Source organism: Mobula birostris, chromosome 27 (assembly GCF_030028105.1).
Source record: "Mobula birostris isolate sMobBir1 chromosome 27, sMobBir1.hap1, whole genome shotgun sequence".
Classification (NCBI taxonomy): domain Eukaryota; kingdom Metazoa; phylum Chordata; class Chondrichthyes; order Myliobatiformes; family Myliobatidae; genus Mobula; species Mobula birostris.
In genome coordinates this window covers 20005406-20029307 of record NC_092396.1, presented here as the reverse complement: position 1 = coordinate 20029307, position 23902 = coordinate 20005406, and the positions used below count along the sequence as shown (strand labels likewise).

Genomic DNA, 23902 nt, shown 5'->3' with positions numbered 1-23902 from the left:
GAAGGACCTCAGCAGGTCAGGCAGAGTCTGTGGACATGTTTTGGGCTGAGATCCTTCACAGGGACTGGAAAGGAAGCGGGGAAATGCCAGATTAAGAAGGTGGGGGAGGGGAAGAAGTTCAAACTGGAAGCTAATAGGTGGAGCCAGATGGTTGGGGGGGGGTGGGGGGGTGAAGCAAGAACTGGGAGGCGATAGGTGGAAAAGGTAAAGGGCTGGAGAAGGAGGAATCTGATAGGAGAGGAGAGTGGACCATGGGAGAAAGGGAAGGATGACGGGCACCAGGGGGAGATGATAGGCAGGTGAGGAGGAGAAGAGCTAAGAGGCCAGAGTGAAGAGTTGAAGAAGAGGAAGGGGAAGAAGTACCAGAAGCTGGACGAATGGATGTCCATGCCATTGGGTTGGGGGCTATCTAGACGGAATATTAAGTGTTGCTCATCCACCCTGAGAGTGGCCTCATCGTGGCTGAGGAGAAATCCATGGACCGAGATGTCGGAATAGGAATGGAGATGAGAATTAAAGTGGTTGGCCACCGGGAGATTCTTTTTGCGGAAGGGATGGAGGGGCTCGACAATTCGGTTCCCCAATCTACAGACGTCGGATCTCCTCAGTGTAGCGGAGGCCGGCTCGGGGAGCACCGGGTACAATAGACGATCCTAACAGAATCGCAGGTGAATGGTGTTGCCTCACCTGCAAGGGGACTGTTTGGGGCCCTGAATGGAGGTGAGGGAGGAGGTGAATTGGCAGGTGGGGCACTTATTTAGCTTGTAGGGATAACAGGAGATTAGTGGGGGATGGACAAGAGAATCACGGAGGGAACGGTCCCTGGAGAGTCGGCGGGGAGGGGGGCGGTAAAGATGTGTTTGGTTGTATCCCGTTGAAGATATTGGAAGTTGCGGAGGATGATGTGTTGGATACAGAGGCTCATGGGGTGGTAGGTAAGGCCAGGAGGAACCCTATTGCTGTTAGGGCGGCGGGTAGATGGGGAGAGCGTGAGTGTCCGAGAAAACGAGGAGATGCGGATGAGAATGGCGGTCACCATATTTTTAACCCCACGTCAAAGTGTGTAGAGCGTCACTCTGGCCCTGTTAACAGCAGAATGTAAAATCGGGGCCATTCAGAAACGGCAGCGCCTTTGCAGGATGCCAGTAGGCGGCATGAACTACCACCGGAGATGGTCACTCCCCGGCGGTGGTGCGCGGGACGTGCACCTTGCTACTTATTGTCGCGTATCAGACCCTGCCGGGAGGTGCTCTGGTTTTTTTGCGTGTTCGCAGGTGGTTCTGCATTTGCTGAGAAGTTGTGTAAAGTGGTTTGAAGCATTATGCAATCGTCAGCAAACATCCCCATTTCTGAGTTGCGCTTTTGCGGCTGACCCAGGGTCACGTTGGTTCAGGAGAAAACTACAAGGTAACCCCAGACTGAGTTGGACTTTCTCTGTCTAAGATCCTGGGCTGTGTTGGATGGCCCCGGACTGCACTCGCTGACACTTCCGAGAACCTCTTTCTGCCGGGTTGCCCTGCGCCGAGCTGCTGGAAGGTACAGAGGGAACTTGATTTTATTTCCCGGAGACGCTGGCTTGCGCTTGGACGGCGCTGAGTTGTGCTGGGTGACTCTTGAGTTCAACTAGCTGGGCGACCGTGAGCTGTGCTGCGTTTCAAAATCCCCTTTGATGCGGGTCCCTTTAAATGGCGTAACGGTCGGCACCACCCCAGACTGAGTCATTTGACGTTTGGTTTCCGAGCAGCAAAAAAAAGTGAACAGTTCCGCGCTTTGAGGGCTCTCGGGTCCAGCTCCTTGGCGCCCGGTGCGATTCTCTCAGCCCGCCACTCTTCGGCCACGGAGTAAGATGACCTTCCTACGCCTTCTGTACCTGTTGCTTACCGTTCTGGCGAGGAGCGCGGCTCACCAGGTGGGTGAGAAAAGATGACACGGAGAGGAGCTGGGAGGAGGTGTGGGAGTGAGTGAGAGAGAGAGAGAGAGAGAGATTTAAGTTAAAAGAAGGAATTAAGAATTCGGAGTTGGAGAAATATCGAGAGATGGTTAAAAAGCAGGGAATTGAAGAGAAGATTTTCAGGGAATTGCCGAGGGCAAAAGAGGGAATCCAAAAAGTGAAACTTCCTTCTGAACGTTGGGTGACCGATAGCGGAATCCATTTATGATTAGATTAAGGTTCTTTGAAAATGTCAAAAACATTACTGAATTTGATTGTTCCCCCTGATCGAGGAGTCGGAAAAAAGCGCAAACAAGGGATTGTTTGAGCTCAGGTGATCGAGACGGAGACTGTCGGTGTTCACTATGATCTGCTACCGAACGTGCATTGTCCCGTGTATTATGCAGTCATGTGGTGATTACGCTGTACCTTGTCCTGTACACTATCTGTATTGTAGCCTGTATTGTAGGTTTGGGATCGTATCTTGTATACTGTAAACACAGTAGGCAGTCCTGTACATTGTCTTACTCCCTGCCTTGGCCCCTGTCACACTGCACACTGTCTGCACTGTGTGTTACTCTGTATACAGTCTACTGTAGCCTATCATGTTCACTTCCTGCGCTGCACCCTGTCCTGTCTGTACACTGTCTGCGTTGTATGCTCTCTCTGCTGTACCCGTCCCAAGCACCATCTGTGCTGTACACAGTGCCATACGCTGTCTGTGCTGTACACAGTGCCATACGCTGTCTGTGCTGTACCCTGTCCTGTACTCCACCTGCACAGTACCCTGTCCCGTACTCCACCTGCACTGCACACTGTCCTGTACTCCATCTGCACTGTACCCTGCCCTGTACATCATATGCACTGTATACTGTCCCATACTCCACCTGCATTGTACCCTGTCCCATACTCCATCTGCACTGTACCCTGTCCCACACTCCATCTTCACTGTACACCGTCCCATATTCCATCTGCATTGTGCCCTGTCCCGTGCATCATCTGCACTCTATGCAGTTCTGTACTCCATCTGCACTGTCCTCTGCTGTCCCATACATCATCTGTGCTGTATCCTGTCCCATCTGCATCATTCCTTTTCTGTACGTTGCCTGCGCTGTACCCTGTCCTGTGTGTTTGGACCAGATGGTTCTTGGCTGGGTTTACTGGTTTTTCCTCTAGCAAGGCCAGCATTTATATTTGATCCCTAATTCTCCTTTGGATGGTGGTGTTTTGCTGCACACCTTCAGTAGTGCACCCTGTTGAACGGTAGTTACAGTGTACTGGTGTGTATCAATAAATTAAATTGGTGGAACACACATAGAAGTTGTTGGTGAACGCAGCAGGCCAGGCAGCATCTCTAGGAAGAGGTACAGTCGACGTTTCGGGCCGAGACCCTTCGTCAGGACTAACTGAAAGAAGAGCAAGTAAGAGATTGCTTGTAAGAGATAATTAAATTGGTGGGTTGTGTTCTATTAAAGTGAATTGATGGGAGTATTTGTTGACCTAGATATCAACCTTACTGACTGATGGCTTTAAGCAGCATCCAAATGTGAGAAATGGTCACTTTCCGGGGCCACAGCTGGTCATTTACTGATCTCTGTCTCTATGGAGGAGGATTGTGGGGGAAGCATATAAGAGAAACTATTTAAGTACCTCTTGAGGTATGCACAGACAGTGAGTTGGAATTTTTTGATATGCAAATATTCTCTTTGTGGTTTGATACAGCGTGAGATGGGCCATAAATGCTGGCCTTGTTAATAAAACGCATGTTCTGTAAGTAAAGGGCTTCTATTTATAGAACCACAAAGGTTAACACTGGTGATTCGTATAGGCGAGGGCAAGTCTGTGGAGTGTAAAGTAGCCCCTGATCCAGATAATGCCAAGGTAGAATGTCTGTGGTTCTTCGTCAATGACCTTTTGGTTTTAATTGAGAACAAAATGGGGTGATGGTTCATATTTGAGTATTATAATCTCCCTGTTTGTAATGTGGTGCCAGGGGCATCTCCCTGGCTATATAGTGCTGGGAGGGTCTGCACCTTCATGAGAGGAGGGGCAGTGACAGTGACAGTTAACTGCCTCAGACCCACCTCTTTGCACACTGTCAGTTCGCAGAGAGGCTGTGGAGGAGGATGGACGGGCTAGTGTCACGTTTCATCCCCAGCAGCTGTGTAACGGAGGACTCTCTGATCTACGGGCTGTTCCCGGGGACGCACACAGAGACCAACATCCGGTGCTGCTGGCAGATCATCAACTCAGTGAAAGACGCTCTTTGGTCAGCCCGAAACTTGATGATCTACCAGCACACGGGGATGTCCGTGGGAGAATGCTGCCGACTGGCACATTCTCGGTTGCAGGAGTACGTGCTGAGGGACGCACTGAAAGTTGGTGCAGCCACTGCAAGGTCCTGGTGGGGAAGGACCACGGTATAGGTTTCTTCACCCCCGGGAGTGGGAGGGGTCGGGTGGCGGGGGGTATACCCCTCAACAATAATGTGGTAAGGTGAACAACTGGAGTGCCACGTGGGTGGCCATAAGTATGGAACAGACCATAATGGAAACGTATGTAAAGGATAGAAAGTTATTGAATGGTTTATTGTATATAATTTTATTTTTGAATAAAGTATATTTTGAAATTTAAAAAAAGCAGCCTCAGGAGAAGGAGTCTGGACTCCAGTGGGAGTGAGCACCTTCAGAAGGCAAAGTCAGCACCCTCAAAGGAGTATTTCCCCCCCTTCCTGCTCATTTGCAAAATATGGGCATTTGGTTTCAAAGTTTACCTAGTGCTGATGAAATGTCAATGACATGAGATATTAATTTTCTTGCCTCCCGAGAGTTTTAGAATTTTAGATTTCTGGCAGCTTTAGTTTTCTTGTTTTCCTTTTGAGAAAATGTACACAGTGCCCGTAAAAAATATTCATCCCCCCCCCCAGAAGTTTTCATGTTTTATTGTTTTACAACATTGAATCAAAGTGGATTTAATTTTGCTTTTTTGACACTGATCAACAGAAAAAAAACTTTTGTGTCAAAGTGAAAACAGATCTCTACAAAGCAATCTAAATTAATTACAAATATAAACCACAAAATAATTGATTGCATAAGTATTCACCACCCCCTTTAATATGACACACCGAATCATCATTGGTGCAGCCAATTGGTTTGAGAAGTCACATAATTAGTTAAAGGGAGACTTGTGTGCCGTCAAGATGGTTCAATTGACTGTGGTAAAAACACATCTGTATCTGGAAGGTCCAACTGCTGGTGAGTCAGTATCCTGGTAAAAACTACACCATGAAGACAAGCGAACACTCCAAGCAACTCTGCAAAAAAGGTTATTGAAAAGCACAAGTCAGGAGATAGATACAAGAAAATTTCAAAGTCACTGAATATCCCTTGGAGTACACAGTTAAGCCAATCATCAAGAAATGGAATGAATATGGAACAGCTGTAAATCTGCCTAGGGCAGGCTATCTTCAAAGACTGAGTGATCGTGCAAGAAGGGGACTAGCGATGGAGGTCACCAAGAGACCTATGGTAACTCTGGAGGAGTTACAAGTTTCAGTGGCTGAGTTAGGAGAGACTGCATATACAACAATTGGTGCCTGGGTGTTTCACTGGTCACAGCTTTATGGGAAAGTGGCAAAGAGAAAGCCACTGTTGAAAAAAACTCACATGAAATCTCAGCTAGAGTTTGCTGGAAGGCATGTGAGAAACTCTGAAGTTAGCTGGAAGAAGGTTCTATGGTTTGATGAAACGAAAATTGAGCTTTTTGGCCATCAGATTAAACGCTATGCTTGGCATAAGCAAAACACTGCGTACCATCAGAAACACACCATCCCTACTGTGAAGCATGGTGGAGGCTGCATCATGCTGTGAGGATGCTTCACTGCAGCAGGCCCTGGAAGGCTTATGAAGGGAGAGGGTAAAATGAATGCAGCAAAATACAGGGAAATCCTGGAGGAAATCCTGATGCAGTCTGCAAGAGAACTGCGACTTGGGAGAAGATTTGTTCTCCAGCAAGACAATGACTCCAAGCATAAAGGCAAAGCTGCACAGGAATGGCTTAAAACAACAACGTTAATGTCCTGGAGTCCAGATCTCAATCCAATTGAGAATTTGTGGCCAGTCTTGAAAAGGGCTGTTCACTCACGATCCCCATGCAATCTGACGGAGCTTGAGCAGTTTTGTGAAGAAGAACGGGGAAAAATTGCTGTGTCCAGATGTGCAAAGCTAATAGACCTATTCTTATAGACTCAAGGCTGTAGTTGCTACCAAGAGGGTATCTGCTAAGTACTGACTTGAAGGGAGTGAGTAATAATGCAATCAATTATTTTGTGTTTTATATTTGTAGTTAATTTAGATCACTTCATCAAAGATCTGTTTGCACTTTGACCCGAAAGATTCCTCTTCTGTTGATCAGTGTCAAACAGGCCAAATTAAATCCACCGTGATTGTAAAACAATAAAACATGAAAACTTCCAGGATGGTGGGGGGGATGCGGTGAATACTTTTAATAGGCGCCTGTATATATTTATATTCAAAGGTTCAAATGTTCATTTTATTATCAACGTATGTACGCAGAATACAACTCTGAGGTTTGTCCTCTCCAGATAGCCATGAAATACAGAAAAACCATGGTAGTAGTTGAAAGAAAAAAACATCAACCTCCCCCCGCCACACACACACAACCCCCCCACACATGAAAAAGAAACACAACTTGCAAACCCCAAACCCCCAACCTTGTCCAACTGGACACGACGGGAAAAACATCAAACCCCTAATACCCAAGCCACTTCTATAGATGTGCATGCGTATTGTGGAATTACCCAGGGGAGTATTCTGAAAACATAGTTTATTCAGCTTATGGTTCATTAAATCATTGAGTTCCTAATGATATTTAGTTCTTGGAAGTCATTACACATAATTCATTTGTATCTGGTTGAATGCCATATTTAGAGAGGGAACAGGTCAGCGAAAGCTGCATGCCTGTTAGTTTTTGATTAATGATGAGGAATTATTCACGTAGCAGTGAATTTGCAGGGAGATCAGGCTGCAGCTTTTATTAGCTCACTGCTTCTGCAGTGAGCTGGCCAGTTTCGGTTTAGATAGCCGGAGAGCCAAGGTGCTAGTTACAATCTTAATTGTCCTTTTGAAAACTGGACCAGGCTCAGCTGCCTTTCGTGGCTGAATTGTTGGTCACCATTCCTAATTTGGGCCCAGTTAGAAAGAATGGCCGGTTCTAGAGTTTAACCTCTTCCTGTGGAATGCCTTTCCTGCTCTCTCAGAGCTCCACAGTACTTGCAAGGCAACTTCCTCCTCACGAAGTGCCTGAGGCTGTGGTGTAAATTGTTTTGGTTTGGAGTGGATGTGTGTGAACTGGAGATAGTGTATCAACGGCAGCAGAGACAGTAGGAGTATGTTTAACTAAGGGATCTGAAATGGGGGCTACATTACACACAGGAAGGAAACCGGCGTTGTTTCTTGTTCTGACCTGCCTCGCACTCCCTGTGCCTCTGCTCTCTGCGCAGGATTTCCTGTTTATGAGTGCTGGAATGCTTTCAGAACTAGATGTTTAGCTGTGATTTATCCGAGTATTTATGTTTATTAATGACACCACCACCCCTTCTCTCAGCTGCTCTTTTTGCTTCAAGAGTCCTGCAACAAGCCGAAGAGAGGCACACTTCCTTTAGCCCTTTTCCTTCCCTCTGATGTTCCAGCACATTGCCAATGATTGGAAAGTTGTAGGTCTGCCCTTATCCGGTTGACCTGAACAATAGTGAGAGTCAGATCGTTGAGGAGAATCTCTATCTTTTCCTGCCCTTTACCTGTGTCAAAGATACAGGAGTCTGAAGACCCACACCCAACCATTCAGAAGCAGCTTCTTCTCCGCCATCCGAGCTCTGAACAGTCCATGATCCCATGAATGCCACTTAGTATTTTTTGCCCTACTTATTTATTCTGTAATTTAATAATAATTTTTTGTCTCTGCAGTGTACTGCTGCGGCAAGATTACATATTTAACGTGGTATAAGGCAGCAATAGCTGGCCGGTGGTGCGGTGGTGCAGTGGCATCAGCACAACATCATCTGAGGTGAATGGTCCCAAGTTCGAACACACAAACTGCTGGAGGATCTCCAGGCAGCTCTCATCTATGGAAATGAGTAAACAGGCCGAGACCCTTCTTCATGCTTTCCAACGTGCTGGGTCAAGCGACCAGCCGGCAGTTCGCTGGTCTTGTAAAATACAGTCCCATGCAACTGGGTGTGGCAACAATGCTGCCCAGTGTGCCGCAGGGTATGAAAACGAACTTGTTGACAGTGATGAAAAAGCTGATCTGATTCTGAATGTTTTATTCAACGCCTGTCTATTTGTAATCTGTTTCTCTTCATGAATTTCTTTTCTCTTGGCCTGTGTGAGTGTGTGTGTGTCCTTGTCTGTTTGGTTCTGTCTGCCTCCTTGTATCTGTTTCTTTCTCCAAGCCGCTGCCTCTTTGTCCTTACCTGCCTTTCGTATATTGAAGGGGCGCTTCTATTCCCTAATCTTTGTTTGAATTTTCTGCGTTTCCTTTCATGTTAGGAACAAAACCACACTAAGTAGTACTTTCCACCATTGATGCTGCCCTCACCCGCGTCTCCTCCCTTTCCTGGACATCCATGCTCATCCCATCTTTTTGCCTCCTTACCTATGGCCCCATGACCCTCTGCATCCAACTTATCATTCTCAGCAACGTGCCATCTCCAGAGGAATCCTACTGTAAACACATCTTTACCTCTCCCCCCCCCCCCCACTTTCTGCAAGAAAGGCTCCCTCTGTGATACCTTTGTCCATTTTCTCCCCCCCCCCACCCACTAATCTCCCTCCTGGCATTCATCCCTTCATCCCTGCAGGCAGCCAAAGTGCCGTTCGCCTCCATTCTGGGCCCCAGACAGTCCTTCCACGTGAGGCCACGTTTCACCTGTGAACCTGCTGGGGTTGTCTATTGTGTCCAGTGCTCCCGATGCGGCCCCCTCTACCTTAGTGAGACTCGTCATGAATGGGGGGACTGTTTCGTCGACCACCTCCGCTCCCTCCGCCAAAAGCAGAACTTCTCGGTGGTTCAACAGTTTTAATTCCGACTCCCATTCCCATTCTGACACGTCGGTCTATGGCCTCCTCTAGTGATGAGGTAGGTCACCCTCAGGGTGGAGGAGCAGCACCTTGTAACCTCCAACCTGACGGCATGAACAATGATTTCTCTTTCAGGTTTAAAAAAAAATTCCCACCCCCTTCCCCTCTTCTTCGATTCCCCACTCTGGTCTCTTACCTGTTCTCACCTGCCTATCACCTCCCCCTGGTGCCCCTCCACCTTCCCTTTCTCCTATGGTCCACTCTCCTCTCTTATTGGATTCCTTTCCCTCCAGCCCTTTACCTTTTCCACCCACCTGGCTTCACCTATCACCATTTCGATGCCCAACGCTTCATACAAAGTTAAGGGTTGCTGCAGAATCTGATCAAACCTCAATATTCCCTTGAACAGAAAATCCTACAAAAAGTAGTGGATACGGCCCAGTCCATCACTTGTAAAGCCCTCCCCATCATTGAGCACATCTACACTGAGCGGGAAACCAACATCTATCAACAGGAAACCCACCATCCAGGCCATGCTCTCTTCTCACTGCTGCCATCAGGAGGAAGGTACAGGAGCCTCAGGACCCACACCACCAGGTTCAGGAACAGTTATTACCCCTCAACCATCAGGCTCTTGAACCAGAGGGGATAACTTCACTCACCCCATCACTGAACTGTTCTCACAATCTATGGACTCGCTTTCAAGGACTCTTCATCTCATGTTCTTGACATTTATTGCTTATTTATTTATTATTATTGTTTTTATTTTTTTTCTCTTTCTTTTTATATTTGCATGTTGGTTGTTGGCCCTGTTGGGTGCAGGCTTTCATTGATCCTATTGTGTTTCTGGTATTTACTGTGACTTGGTCACAAGAAAAATGAATGTCAGGGTTGTATATGGGTACGTGGCCAAGTGGTTAAGGCATTCGGCTAGCGATCTGAAGGTCGTGAGTTCGAGCCCCATCCGAGGCAGCGTGTTGTGTCCTTGAGCAAGGCACTTAATCACACAGTGCTCTGTGACGTTACTGGTGCCAAGCTGTATGGTCCTAGTGTCTTCCCTTTGGACAACATCGGTGTTGTGGAGGGGGAGACTTGCAGCATGGGCAACTGCCGGCCTTCCATACAACATTGCCCAGGACTGCGCCCTGGAGAGTGAAGACTTTCCAGGTGCAGATCTATGGTCTCGCAAGACTAACAGATGCCTTTATATGGTGACATAAATGTGCTTTGATAATTAACTTACTTTGAACTTTGAATGTAAACAGTGAGAGCCAGCCTCTGAGCATGTGCTTCTGGAAAATGTTATCTGCTTACTGGAGTTTGACGTTTGACTTTGGAATGATATTGTTTCTGGTTTGGAGGCAAAAAAAAAAGACCTTGAACAGTTCCTGCTTGTTCAGTAGATTAACTACTTCTAGTACAAAGCTTATTGAAGGAAAAGTGCTGCATTATGGTCAGAAAGCTTAAGATAAGATACTTGGAGCAATGTTTGACGTGACTCCACATTGTGTTTGGATTTGCTATGGACTTGATGGTTAAGATCATTGCTTGCATGGTAGTAGCTCTGTTGATGGAACCAAAGGATCCCACCCTGCTTCTGGGCTGTTTGTCCAACTCCCACCAGGGAAGAGGCCACACAGCATTCATGCCAGGACCACTAGAAAACACGTTGCTTTCCCCAAACTGTCTGGCTGATCAACACCTCAACCCATTAACACACAACACCACCACTACATTCACGTCAACCACCCCTCTCCACAGACTCTCAGCTCCCTTCATCCACCCCATGCGCTGTCACCTTATGCTCACACTCCACACTTCATACGTACACTACCCACCGTAGGAGTTCCTCTTGCCTAGAGTCACTTTATCATTTCCTTCAGTCACCTCATGTTCAGATGCCCGGTATCACTTTTTGTACATGCAATCAGTCTGTGTACAAGATATAAGCTAATTTTATGTGCTTTCGGTCAATCTCAACTATTAATGGTACATTATGTTTTATAGACACGAGATGCTAGAAACCCAAGGCAGCAGCACACTCACACACTAAATGCTGGAGGGACTCAGCAGGTCAGGCAGCATCTATGGAAGAGAGTTAGCAGTCGATGCTTCGGGCCGAGACCCTTCATCAGGTCCCGCTGAGTTTCTCCAGCATTTTGTAAGCGTTGCTTTGTGTTTTATAGGATTGCCTTTATATTTATTTTCTTTTAATGCTTATCGTGTTTTTTTCACACTACATCAGTTCCTGAAGAAAGATAATAAATAATCTTGAATCTTAAATCTTGAAAGGCTTTTGTGAGTCTGGTGTTGACCAGCGTCAGTGAATCCTGCTGTCCTAATACGTCCATTGTGGCTCCTAGATGATTGGAATCCAGATGTGATTCAGAGAGCAACTCTTCAGCCAGTGGGAGGATGAGTCTGGTAATCCGTTTCCCTATGCCACACCCCAGGGAGATCCCTCTGTAGTTACCATAAATCTGATTTGACTCCTTCCTTGAAAATGGTCATGATTATGACCTCTCTGGCATGTTCTCGCCTTTCTAGATGGGGGAGGTTAGGTTGTGAATTTATGATGGGAGCTCCACTATGCCAGGTTTCTGAACTTCAGCTGGCTTCTCATTTGCCATGTGGCATGTAAACTTCTTGACTTCTAGAGAGCAGGGAAAAGTTGTGCCGTTTGTTCAGTAGTTTCAGGTGTGAGGATTCCCAATAAGGACCAGTAGCTGAAGCTTTCTGATTTGAACTCGGTAACGAAAAAGAGGAAATGGGACTGCAGGGTTTCAAACAGTCATTGAACTTGAAAAGTAAGTGTTCAGGCAAATTACCGAGATGCAAAAATAGTTGAATAATAATTATGCAGACACGAGGAAATCTGCAGATGCTGGAAATTCAAGCCATACCCACAAAAAATGCTGATGAACGCTGCAGGCCAGGCAGCATCTCTAGGAAGAGGTACAGTCGACGTTTCAGGCCGGGACCCTTCGTCAGGACTAACTGAAAGAAGAGCTAGTAAGAGATTTGGGAGGGGGAGATCCGAAATGATAGGAGAAGACAGGAGGGGGAGGGGTGGATCTAAGAGCTGGACAGTTGATTGGCAAAAGGGATACCAGGCTGGAGAAGGGAGAGGATCATGGGACGGGAAGTCTAGGGAGAAGGAGAAGGGGGGAGGGGAGCATAGAGGGTGGAGAGCAGGCAAGGAGTTATAGTGAGAGGGACAGAGGGAGAAAAAAGAGAGAGGGAAAAAAGGGGGAAAAAATAAAAAATATAAAAAAATGTATTAAATAAATAAGGGATGGGGTGTGAAGGGGAGGAGGGGCATTAACGGAAGTTAGAGAAGTCAATATTCATGCCATCCCGTTGGAGGCTACCCAGACGGAATATAAGGTGTTGTTCCTCCAACTTGGATAGATGTATCAGAATGGGAATGGGACGTGGAATTAAAGTGTGTGGCCATTCCACGTCCCATTCCCATTCTGATATGTCTATCCACGGCCTCCTCTACTGTCAAGATGAAGCCACACTCAGGTTGGAGGAACAACACCTTATATTCTGTCTGGGTAGCCTCCAACCTGATGTCATGAACATTGACTTCTCTAACTTCTGTTAATGCCCCTCTTCCCCTTCACACGCCATCCCTTATTTATTTAATACATTTTTTATATTTTTTACTTTTTCCCCCTTTTTTCCCTCTCTCTTTTTTCTCCCTCTGTCCCTCTCACTATTAACTCCTTGCCTGCCCTCCACCCTCTGGGGTCCCCTCCCCCCTTCTCTTTCTCCCTAGGCTTCCCGTCCCATGATCCTCTCCCTTCTCCAGCCTGGTATCCCTTTTGCCAATCACCTGTCCAGCTCTTGGCTCCATCCCTCCCCCTCCTGTCTTCTCCTATCATTTTGGATCTCCCCCTCCCCCTCCCCCTTTCAAATCTCTTACTAGCTCTTCTTTCAGTTAGTCCTGACGAAGGGTCCCGGCCCGAAACGTCGACTGTACCTCTTCCTAGAGATGCTGCCTGGCCTGCTGTGTTCACCAGCATTTTTTCGTGTGTGCTGCTTGAATAATAATTATAAACATTTTGAAATATCTTTTTTATTAGCAAAGATTGAATCAGCATGAAAGTACAGAGGATGCAGAACTCTAGACGACTTTGGAAAGTTAAACTGGACAGATGGAAGGGTGATGACTGGTTGGGAGGCACCATATTAATTGTGTTTATGAAGTCGTTGTAAGGGCTGGACTAATTTTATTATGTGGAACATTGATTAGGTTGCACTTGCTGTCTGTTGAACAGATGAAACTAAGGGGGAATTTGAGCAAGTGTAGAATTATTGTGACAGCACTGTGCAGCGCAGTTAGCACAATTGCTTTACAGCATTGACGGGTTTCAATTCCTGCCCGCCTCTGCCTGTAAGGAGTTTGTACATCCGCCCCGTGACCGCATGGGTTTCCTCCGGGTCTCTAGTTTCCTCCCACATTCCAAGGACCTATAGTTAAAGTTAGTGAGTTGTTGGCCCGCTATGTTGGTGCTGGAAGCATGGCGCCACTTATGGGCTGCCTTCAGCACAATCCTCGGTCTGTATTGGCCATTGACAGCAAACGAAGCCTTTCAATGTATGTACAACTAAAGCTCATCTTTAATATTTAAACATTAACGATATAAATATAGATTAAGGTGAATATATATGGTGACTGGATAATGCCTATGCTCTGTCTGTTGTGTGTTTGCACGCAGTTAGTTACTCTGTCTTTGTATTTGCTTCCTGTTGTGCAGGACTATCCCACCATAAAGAAAAAACTGTCAGACTGCTCGAATCGAACCATAGAGTACATTTCGAAGCAACATCAGGTGTGCTGCAGCAAATGTCGACCAGGTAGGATTGGATAGTGTTCCTGTGATTGTAAGAGTCGACCCCTGTGAGATTATGGTTGGATTGAAATAGCCATTTTCATTAAATGAAAGGAGCAGTTTTAAAATAGAATCAGTGTGAAACAGGAAAGAGACTTTTTCACACAAAGCAGATCACGTTTAAATATGCTTCACATAAGCTTGTATATGTTGGGGTCCTGTCCTGTTGTACATACTATTTAATACAAATTACTATAAATTGCACATGTAGGCGGAGACATAATGTAAAGACTTTTACTCCTCATGTATATGAAGAATGTAAGAAATAAAGTCAATTCAATTCATGCTTGTAAAATTAAGATTAATAAATTTATGGTGGTTTAGGGTATCATAGCAAAGTTAAGAAATTGACTTCAGGTTACAGATCAACAATGGTCCAAGTGCATATGGTAGGACTCTGGCACGGTAGAGTAGTGGTTAGCACAACGCTCTACAGCGGCCCGGGTTCAAGTCTCACCGGTGTCTGTAAGGAGTTTGTATGTTCTCCCCATGGCCGCGTTGGTTTCTCCCACAGTCCAAAAACCTACCAGATGGTAGGTTAATTGGTCATTGTAAATTGTCCCGTGATTAAGCGAGGGTTAAATTGCTGAGTGGGGCGGCTCGAAGGGGCTGAAGGGCCGTTTCCGTGCTGTATCTCAATAAATAAAATAACAAATAAAGAACTAGCTTCCTCTTGTTCTTAACTGCTCTCTCCCCAGGAGCCTCCACCCTCTGTCCCTATGTAGGCCACCCTCCATTCCTCCTCCTAATCTGCCTTTCCCACCCCACACTGCATCTCTCTTGCCCACCGTTCCACAGTTTACCACCATCATGCACGCAGAGATGGTATTCTGTGCAGTAGGACCCATTGTAGAAGTAACAATGAGCATTAAAACAGAACCGCTGTGACACACGATTTGTTATGCCATGACTGTGTGTTTGAAGTTAAATTGTAACACCTTCGATATATCACAATCAGAATCGGGTTTAATATCACTGACGTATGTTGTGAAATGTGTTAACATTGTGGCAGCCGTGCAATGCAATACATGATGATATAGAGAAAAAATACTGTGAATTACAGTAAGTATATATTAAAGAGTTAAATTCAATAAAACGTGCAAAAGAAAACTAGAAATAAGAAGTAATGAGGTAGTGTCTAAGGGTTCAATGTCCATTCAGAAATCGGATGGCAGGGGGGAAGAAGCTGTTCCTGAATCGCTGAGTGTGAGCCTTCAGGCTCCTGTACCTCCTCCCTGATGGTAGCAATGAGAAGAGGGCATGAGCTGGGTGCTGGGGGTCCTTGATGATGGATGCTGCCTTTCTGAGGCACCGCCCCTTGAAGTTGCCCTGGATACTATGAAGGCTTGTGCCCATTTGGGAGCTGACTAAAGAGCTTATTAGATTTGAACTAGGGTCTTATGATGCTTGACTCTTGACAGGATAAACCCCTGGAAACTACAGACTAATATTTTTGCATGTTGAAGGTGGCAGGGTGGAGATATCTCTCTATGAAAGGAGGTGTAAGGTGCTCCTTCCCTCTGCTAGCCTGCAGGACACCCTTGGGCAAGGTGTAGCGCCCCGACCAGGGTCACGTGAAGCCGTAGGAGCAAGTGGCAGATGATCATATGAACAACTGGTCCATAACACAAGTCCTAGTTATGTGACCACTGATGCCAGGCAGACAATCTCTGACAAGAATTGACAATGGCTGAGGTCACCCATTTAGTAAAGACACTGCCCAGATGAAGGCAATGCCAAACCACTTCTGTGGAAAACTTTGACAAGAACAATCACGGTTAAGACTGTGATCGCCCACGTCATATGACACAGGGCAGAAGTGTAATGATGATGAATGTTTTTGCACTGGGAAGTGGTACAGAGATAGGAAGTGTGATAACAGAACATTGCACAGGCGCAAACTTCAGACGGACACAATGCTTGCAACTTTTGACTTGATCAGCAACCATAAAACAAATTGCCACACCTGATCAGTGAGGAAATCAAACCATCTTACTGGCTTCGGTTTTGAGGTCAGTCTGTGCTGTGGGAATATGGGTTTTGTCCGGGAAATGAAGGGTTACTGCTTGTTCACTTTGTGCGTCATCTGTGATGTTTGTGGCGACCTTGTGTCTGCAAGCTCTTGCAGACAATACTCGGATTTAACTTCCCTGTGAGATTAGGTTAAAAATAACAAATTTAAGCAGAGATCATGATATCAGGGGGTTACTTCACTTCAAGCCACACGAAATCCAAGTGTTACGCCCTCGGTGGGGGCAGTATGTAAGACCTTGCAGAGAATGTGGTTTTGGCCAGTTCTTGGCTCTCTATCGGAGGTGCAAAGACGCCCAATTTCAGAGAGGAAAAATACCTGCAATTGGACCTTTGAAATCAGGTTACTTGGGGATCAAAAGTATTTAACTGTGAACAGCTGGCCTCCGTCTCCTGCAGCTGAAGCTTCGATATCTGGTCCCCGGGCCATGAAGCAGTCTAGGCACTCCTGGTCACAGTCAGAGAACCAAATCAGACCAGTTAGGACAGATCTCTCTGCCCAGCTTTGTTTATCCCTGGGTGCCACTTTAAGCTGAAGTCGGTGTCGGTCCCATCCCACCCTTTGCTGGTCCAGGGGTTGTGAGTCACCGAAAGTAAGTTAGCTTTAAACATCTGTCCAAGATCTTCAGCCAGGACTGTCAATGCCGCAAAATGTGATAGTGTGTCTTGCTTGGTGGAAGAATCTGCTGATGCTATGATGTGCATACAAAGCTGTCTGGCACACAGGCAGTGTGAACCCCAGTGAGAGTCAGTACCTTCAGGGGAGGGGTCTGAACCCTAGTGAAAGTCTGTGCCTTCAGGAGAGGGGTCTGATCCCCAGAGAGGGTCAGCACCTTTGGGGGAGGGGTCTGATCCCCAGAGAGGGTCAGCACCTTCGGGGGAGGGGTCTGAACCCCAGTGAGAGTCACACCTTCAAACACAGAAGGGGTCCACAGTAAAAGCACAAGGAAGTTTAAGCAGCTGAAGTCTATGGGTCCTGAGGTCAGTCCAAGTTCGATCGGGGTGATTCTGTTAATGGGTGGCATCTCATTTGAGAGAGGAAGGGACAAAATTTACTCAAAGATCAGCATCGAAACTTACATGCTGTGCTGGTATGGGGGAGAGCGATTGAGGGGAGGGACCTGGGGGTCTAGATCAGTGAGGCTCAGAGAAGCGTGACTGGTCCGTCCTGGGTAGAAGGGTAAGCAGCAAGTTCCAGGTAGAGTAAGTGGAAAGGGTGGGGCATACAATTCTAGGGGGGGTGTGGGGAATGGATCCCCAGTGAGGACTGAAGGGGGACTGAAAGACCGAGGTATTGTAAGGTTGTTGCTAGGGTGATTGGAGGGGTAGGAGCTGGATTGGTGTAAAAGAAGAGGGAGGCTGAGTTAGGGTCTGAGGTTTAGAGGAGTGTTGAAAGGGCAGGAGCTGGGTTAAAGAGGGACTTAGTATGGTTTCATCCACTAGAGAACATAGAACATTACAGAAGAGTACAGAGCCTTCGGCCTACAATGTTATGCCAACCTTTTAACCTATTCCAAGATCAATCTAACCCTTCCCTCCTACATAGCCCTCCATTTTTCAATCATTCATGTGTCTATCTAAGGGTTTCTTAAAAGGCCGATGTATTTGCCTCTATCACCAGGGCGTTCCTTGCAGCCACCCTCTCACTTCCCCCTGTACTTTCCACCAATTACCTTAAAATGACGACCATGTGTTAACCATTTCCACTCTGTGAAAAATACCCTGGCTGTCCACTTGATCCATGCCTCATATCAGCTTGCACACCTTTATCAAGTCACCTCTCATCCTCCTTTGCTCCAAGGAGAAAAGGCCTGGCTCGCTCAGCCTTTCCTCACGTGCTCTCTAATAGAGGCAGGTTGCTGGTGAATCTCATCCGTGCCCTTTCTAAAGCTTCCACATCAACATGTGGCGATCAGAACTGAACACATGATTTCAATTGCGGGTCTAACCGGGGTTCGTCTAGTGCTGCAACATTACCTTGCAGGTCTTGAACTCAACCCCTCAACTAACGTAGGCTAACACAACCCAGTCAACTTGCATGGCAGCTTTGAGGGATCTAGGGACATGGGTCCCAAGATGCTTCTGTTCCTCCGCAGTGCCGAGAATCCTGCCTTTAACCCTGTATTCTGCCTTCATATTTGGCCTTCCAATGTGAATCACTTCAGATTGACCTTCATCTGTCACTTCCCAGCCCAGCTCGATGTCCCATTGAATCTTGCGGCAACCTTCTACACTAGCCGCAACAATCTGTAGGTGCAGCCTTCATTAGGAGAGCAGGGGAAGCAAAGTATTATTCAGTTGCCATAGCTCCAGTCTCAGCTGCTGACTCTGATGATTTCACCACTACATCCCACACACCTCAGCAAAACCAAGCCACGTTTTATTTAACTTAAACTGTACACTTTATTTCTGCAAGGGGAACAGATTTGTGTTTTTTTCACCCAATATTGGTCTGTGGGTCAGATTAGTCATAGAGTCATACAGCACAGAAACAGGCCCTTCGGCCCGTCTAGTCTGTGCCAAACTATTATTCAGTCCAGTCCCATTGACCTGGACCCATCTGAACTTAAACGTTGCAATCAAACCATTTGACTGGCAGCTCGTTCCTCACTTACACCACCCTATGAGTGAAAACGATCCCCTTCATGTTCCCCTTAAATACTTCATCTTTCACCCTTAACCTTTGACCTCCAGTTCTAGTCTCACCCAACCTTATTGGAAAAAGCCTGCTTGCATTTACCCTAGCCATACCCCTCATGAGCAACAGACACAAAATGCTGGAGGAGCTCAGCAGGGGAAAAAAGTAACCAGCTGATGTTTTGGGCTGAGACTTTTCACCAGGACTGGAAAGACTGCCTGATTTAAACTGCTTACTCATCTCAATAGATGCTGCCTGACCTGCTGAGTTCTTCCTGCATTTTTGTATGTTGCTTTCAGATTTTCTGTAAATGATCTCATGTTCATGATTTATACCCCTCAGGATTTTGTATACCTCCTTTCAGTTTCCTATGGCTCCAGGAAATAAAGTCCTAACTGATTCAAACTTTTACCTATAACTTAGGTTATAGTAAATGACTCATTTATGCAGAACTTCCCAGATATGGGATAACGCTAGTCTGAGTCATCGATGTAGCCTGAAATGGACTGTAAACTTTGGTTTTGGTCACTATTCTATTTTGATGGCTAAAGGAGTGACTCAGATGGAGAGGGTGGGGTCTAGTTCCATGAATGAATGATGTGGCTGATCCTCAGAAATGTTGTAGTATTTTACTTTTCTGAACAATCACGGCTGGGATCCAGGATATCTCTGTGGCTGTTTATCAACGTGGCACAGCACCAGATCTGGGGCTTAGACACGAATAGATTGAATCAGAGTGAGTCAGCAAGGAAATTCAGCAGAAAGGCATGTAGGCCCTGAGAAACCACACTAAGCAAGGCCTGCAAATGAAACTGTTGCTGAAGCTGTAGCAGAAATGATTTGCTAGACTTATTTTTTTTTTTTTTTTGCCTTCTACTTCCTGTAAGAGGTTGTTGCCTGCAGTAAGTCAGAGCCTTGTGATTATAGGGTGAGAAAAATCAGCTAGAACACACACAGAACAAGTTAAACCCTCTCTACTTCCCCTGAGATCCTCTTTCTCATTTATCTCTTCTCTCCTTACTCTCACCCTGTTGCTCTTGCCATCCCTCTTTTTCCTTCTGTCTTCTCAGCCACTCTTTCTGTTTTACTCTTGCAGTCTTTCTTGTCTGCTGTGACTCACTCTCTCGATGTCTCATCTCCTCCTGTTGTCCCCCGGTCACCCCCCTCCCTCCCCCCCTCGCTGTCACCCGGTTGCCCCCCTCCCTCCCCCCCTCGCTGTCACCCGGTTGCCCCCCTCCCTCCCCCCCTCGCTGTCCCCCGGTCACCCCCCTCCTTCCCCCCTCGCTGTCCCCCGGTCATCCCCTCCCCCCCCATTGTCCCTGGTCGCCCCCCTCCCTCCCCCCTGGCTGTCCCCCGGTCGCCCCCCCTGCTGTCTCCCTGTCAGCCTCCCTCACTATTTCCCTTACAGCTCCCCTCTCACTACCTGTCTCTTGCTACCTCCCTCTCCCTCTCGCTCTCCCCACCCCGGCTGACTCTATTTTGTACCCCCTCATCTCTCCCTTTTGCCCCTTGCCATCTCTCTCTCTCTCCTTCCGTCTGCCTATCTCTCCATCTCACTCTCTCGCTCTCTCTCTCTCTCTCTCACTCTGTCTTTGCACCTCCCTTTCTCACCCTCCCACTCTCACCCTTATCAGTCCCTCATCCTCTCCGTCTCACTCACTCTGCCTCTCTCCTTTACCCCCCTCTGCATTTTCATCTCTTACAGTGAAACTCATTTTAAATGAGGAGCCTCAGAGTCCTGCTGTAAGATTTTTTCCCTCTTGTGAGGAGCACCAGGTTCTTGTGCTGGCCATCTGTGTGGTTTCGACACAGTGTCACTTCTTTTGCGTTGAGTGAAATACTGAGCCTTTAGTTTAACTGCACCTCAGTGCCAGATGAACTATTGGGGTTAGTCCATTGTAACCGCTTTCTGCTGATCTGTGCCTCACCTCAGTTAGCCCCTCGCAGAGGTGTCAGGGGAGGTTGGGCCCACTCTGTGAGGCTCTGGTTTCCAATTCGCAGCAACGGGAAGTCATGGACCTGCCAACGACCTGTATTACACTCTGACCTCTGCCTCTCAACTCTGCTCCCGTAACTGCTTGCCATGACCCTCAGCTATTTCCCCCCCCCCCCACTTCTCTCGGCACCCTCCTGTTGCTTCCCATGCCACTCTGGCTCCATAGGGCCTGTGCTCGGAGCCGGAATGGGAAATTGTTTCAGTAAATTATTACAAAATATTCAGGAAATGATAATTGAGGTACTGGAACAGAGTCGGGCCTGAGGCCATTGTGGCTGAGGTGAAGGGTCAGTTACTCAGGTAACAGGGTTAAAGGCAATTTACCCCAGGGTATCTCTGGTTGAATTTCATGCTCCTGGCTGGAGAATCCTTGGATCGGACCTTTAAGATTGATGAAGTCCATTCTGTATTTCAGGAACGCATCAGATCCAGGCCTGCTCCCGCGATGTGGACACACAGTGCAGCCCGTGTGGGACAAGTCAGTACACAGCATACTGGAACACACTGAAGAAGTGCAAGGGATGTGAAGCTCTGTGCGGTGAAGGTATGTCATGGGAGCTTGGTTCCTCGGCAAGAGCAGGGGGAAGGTTACCAAAGCCACCGTGGCCTGGGCTCTAGGAGAAAGTTAACCAGGGATTGGAATGGGCCCCAACCAGAGAGATCACTTGGACTTGAATTGTGATCAGTATCTGTATTGTTGAATACGTTGTTGATGCTCACCTTCTGGAGGGTTCCCTGGTGGACAGCCGTTTCTATGAGTGATTGCAGGTATCCATCGTCCCTGCTGGAGTTGGTGTCTTCAGGAGAGGGTGGTGCGCTCAGGAGAGGCAAGTAGATTGTGACTTCCTGACCACTTACCCATTCTCCCTGTAAAAGGCACTAACTTCACCTTTACACTCCTCTCATAAGTCGGTCTGTGTGTCATCACTTGACCATAATGTCATAAGACATAGGAGTGAAATTAGGCCATTCAGCCCATCTAGTTTGCTCCACCATTTAATCATGGCTGCTTTTCTTTTCAACTCAGTTCTCCTTCCTTCTTCTCAGAACCTTTGACCCCTTTTCCAGTCACGAGCCTCTGCCTTAATTACACCAAATAACCTAGCTTCCACCACCCTCAGGGGCAATGAATTCCACAGACTCACCACCTTCTGGCTGAAGAAATCCCTCCTTATCTCAGTTTTAAGTGAATGTCCTTTTATTCTAAGCTGTGCCCTTGGACCCAAGGCTCTGCTGTTCTATCCGTGTCCACTGTATCGAAACCTCTCAGTTCTCAGTAGGTTTCAACGAGAGACCAACTCATCCTTCTGAACTCTGTTACGTACAGACCCAGAACAAATGCTGCTCGTACGCTAGGCCTTCCATGACCAGTATCTTTCTTGTGAACCTTCCCAGGATGCTCTCCAAGGCCTGAACATCTTTCTTTAACTTCGGGGACCAAAGTGGTTCACAATGTTCCAAATGCGATTGACTGATTCCTTATAAAGCCTTCCTTTAGGATTCCAGTCCTCCTGAAATAAATGCTAATATTGCATTTGCCTTCATCTACTTTTTCCCATTAATTGCAAATCTCAGCGAACGGGGCAACAGAGGTTGTACACCAATGCCTTGACCATGGTTGGACTGATTTTTTTTAGATTATGAGGACACTCAGTCCTCGTTTGTTGTCATTTGGAAATGCATGCATTAAAAAATGATAGTGTTTCTCCAGTGATATCACAAAAAAAAAGGACAAACCAAAGACTAAAACTGACAAAACCACATAATTGTAACATATGGTTACAGCAATGCGAAACAATACCATAATTTGATAAAGAGCAGACCATGGGCACGGTTAAAAAAAAATCTCAAGTCCCGATCGACTCCGATAGTCCCCGGATAGCAGGCGGCAAAAAGGGAGAAATTCCCTGCCATAAACCTCCAGGCACTGACAACTGCCGATTAGAAGCACCCGACCACAACTGACACTGAATCCGTCCAAAAACTTCGAGCCTCCGACCAGCCTCTCCGATACAGCCTCCCGAGTGCCATCCTCTGCCGAGCGCCTTCGACCTCGTCCCGGCTGCCGAAACAAGCAAAGCCAAGGATTCAGAGGCCTTCTCCGGAGATTCTGGACCACAGAGTAGCAGCGGCAGCGAAGCAGGCATTTCAGAAGTTTCTCCAGATGTTTCTCCGTGCTCTCACATCTGTCTCCATCAAATCAGAATTGTGCACGGTACTTGATTGTGCTGTGAGATGCAGCAAATGGCCAATTGCACTGGACAACCAAGTTTTTCGAAAGTGTTGCTTCCTCAGAATTTTATTGTGGTTATGATAGATCACTTGATACTGAACACAAATATAATTTCAGACCACTTGTATCATGTAGGAATTTGGAGAAAGAAGAAATTAATTTTTATTGAATATACAGTAATGAGCTTGATTGCATAACAGTGCTGACGCTTTGCCAAAGTTCCACTTGGCTAAAAATGTCTTGTTGACGATTTTCGTTTGTACTCAGTGTCAGAAGCTTCTTGCTTAAGTGTCCAGTTGTTACTCTGTGTGTCATCACAGAAATGGAAGAGGACATTCTGTGCTTTTGTGCACTTTTGGGAATCCTAAGGAATTCTCCAGACTTTATTGGAGTCTCCTGCAATTGTGAAATCAGTAGGGATCTGAGAGTTCAGGTCTCAACTGTGTGAAAGACTACCTTGACCTCTTTTCCCCAACTGCTGAGCTACAATGCACACTCTCACCTCTTCACGAATATTTCAGATAATGTGGTACTGCTTATGTAGGTTTCCCACGAGGGATTTCTTTCTTTGATGCTGCACTAAGTTAAATAGCAAGTGTGATGTATTTGCAGCTTTGCACAGCAAGTCATTTGAAGAAACCCCAAGAGCTTTGGAAACAATTTGACATGGTGAACTGCTGGCTGTTAACTTCCCTGCATGTCATCCTCCTTGTTTCCCGGGAATCGAATCCAAGAAGCTGCAAATAACTCACCACGTTCGCCTGTAGGGAATGACTCAAGCCCTGCAATGATTCATTAAACCATTGCTTTTAAAACAAAAAGTCTCACGGAACAAATGTATCAATGAATGAAGGGATACACTTCCCTGATCGCCAAACCTCATCTCACACCTCTGCCCACCATTGCCGTCTGGTGCAAGGCCAAATGGGTTTGTTGTTGCTTCACCGAATACCTTAATCTCAAAATCGTTGCTGTTTTGAGCGATTTTGATCAGGGCGGCCTGCAGTTGGTGAGAAACTGGATTGAACTGAACTGAATATACCTGGACTCTTTCGATGTCTTTGTGATTTGGT

General features: G+C 46.7%; 1 protein-coding gene across 1 annotated transcript in view; it reads left to right on the top strand.

The window, feature by feature from the left end:
- Positions 1-1306: 1306 nt before the first annotated feature.
- LOC140188661 (uncharacterized) overlaps positions 1307-23902 on the top strand; it is a 40648-nt gene continuing 18052 nt past the window's right edge. Inside the window, exons 1-3 of the mRNA XM_072245148.1 lie at positions 1307-1909; positions 13797-13896; positions 21012-21140. Of these exons, the coding sequence (XP_072101249.1) occupies positions 1847-1909; positions 13797-13896; positions 21012-21140 (292 nt within the window). The 5' untranslated portion in view covers positions 1307-1846. The remainder of the gene's footprint in view (positions 1910-13796; positions 13897-21011; positions 21141-23902) is intronic.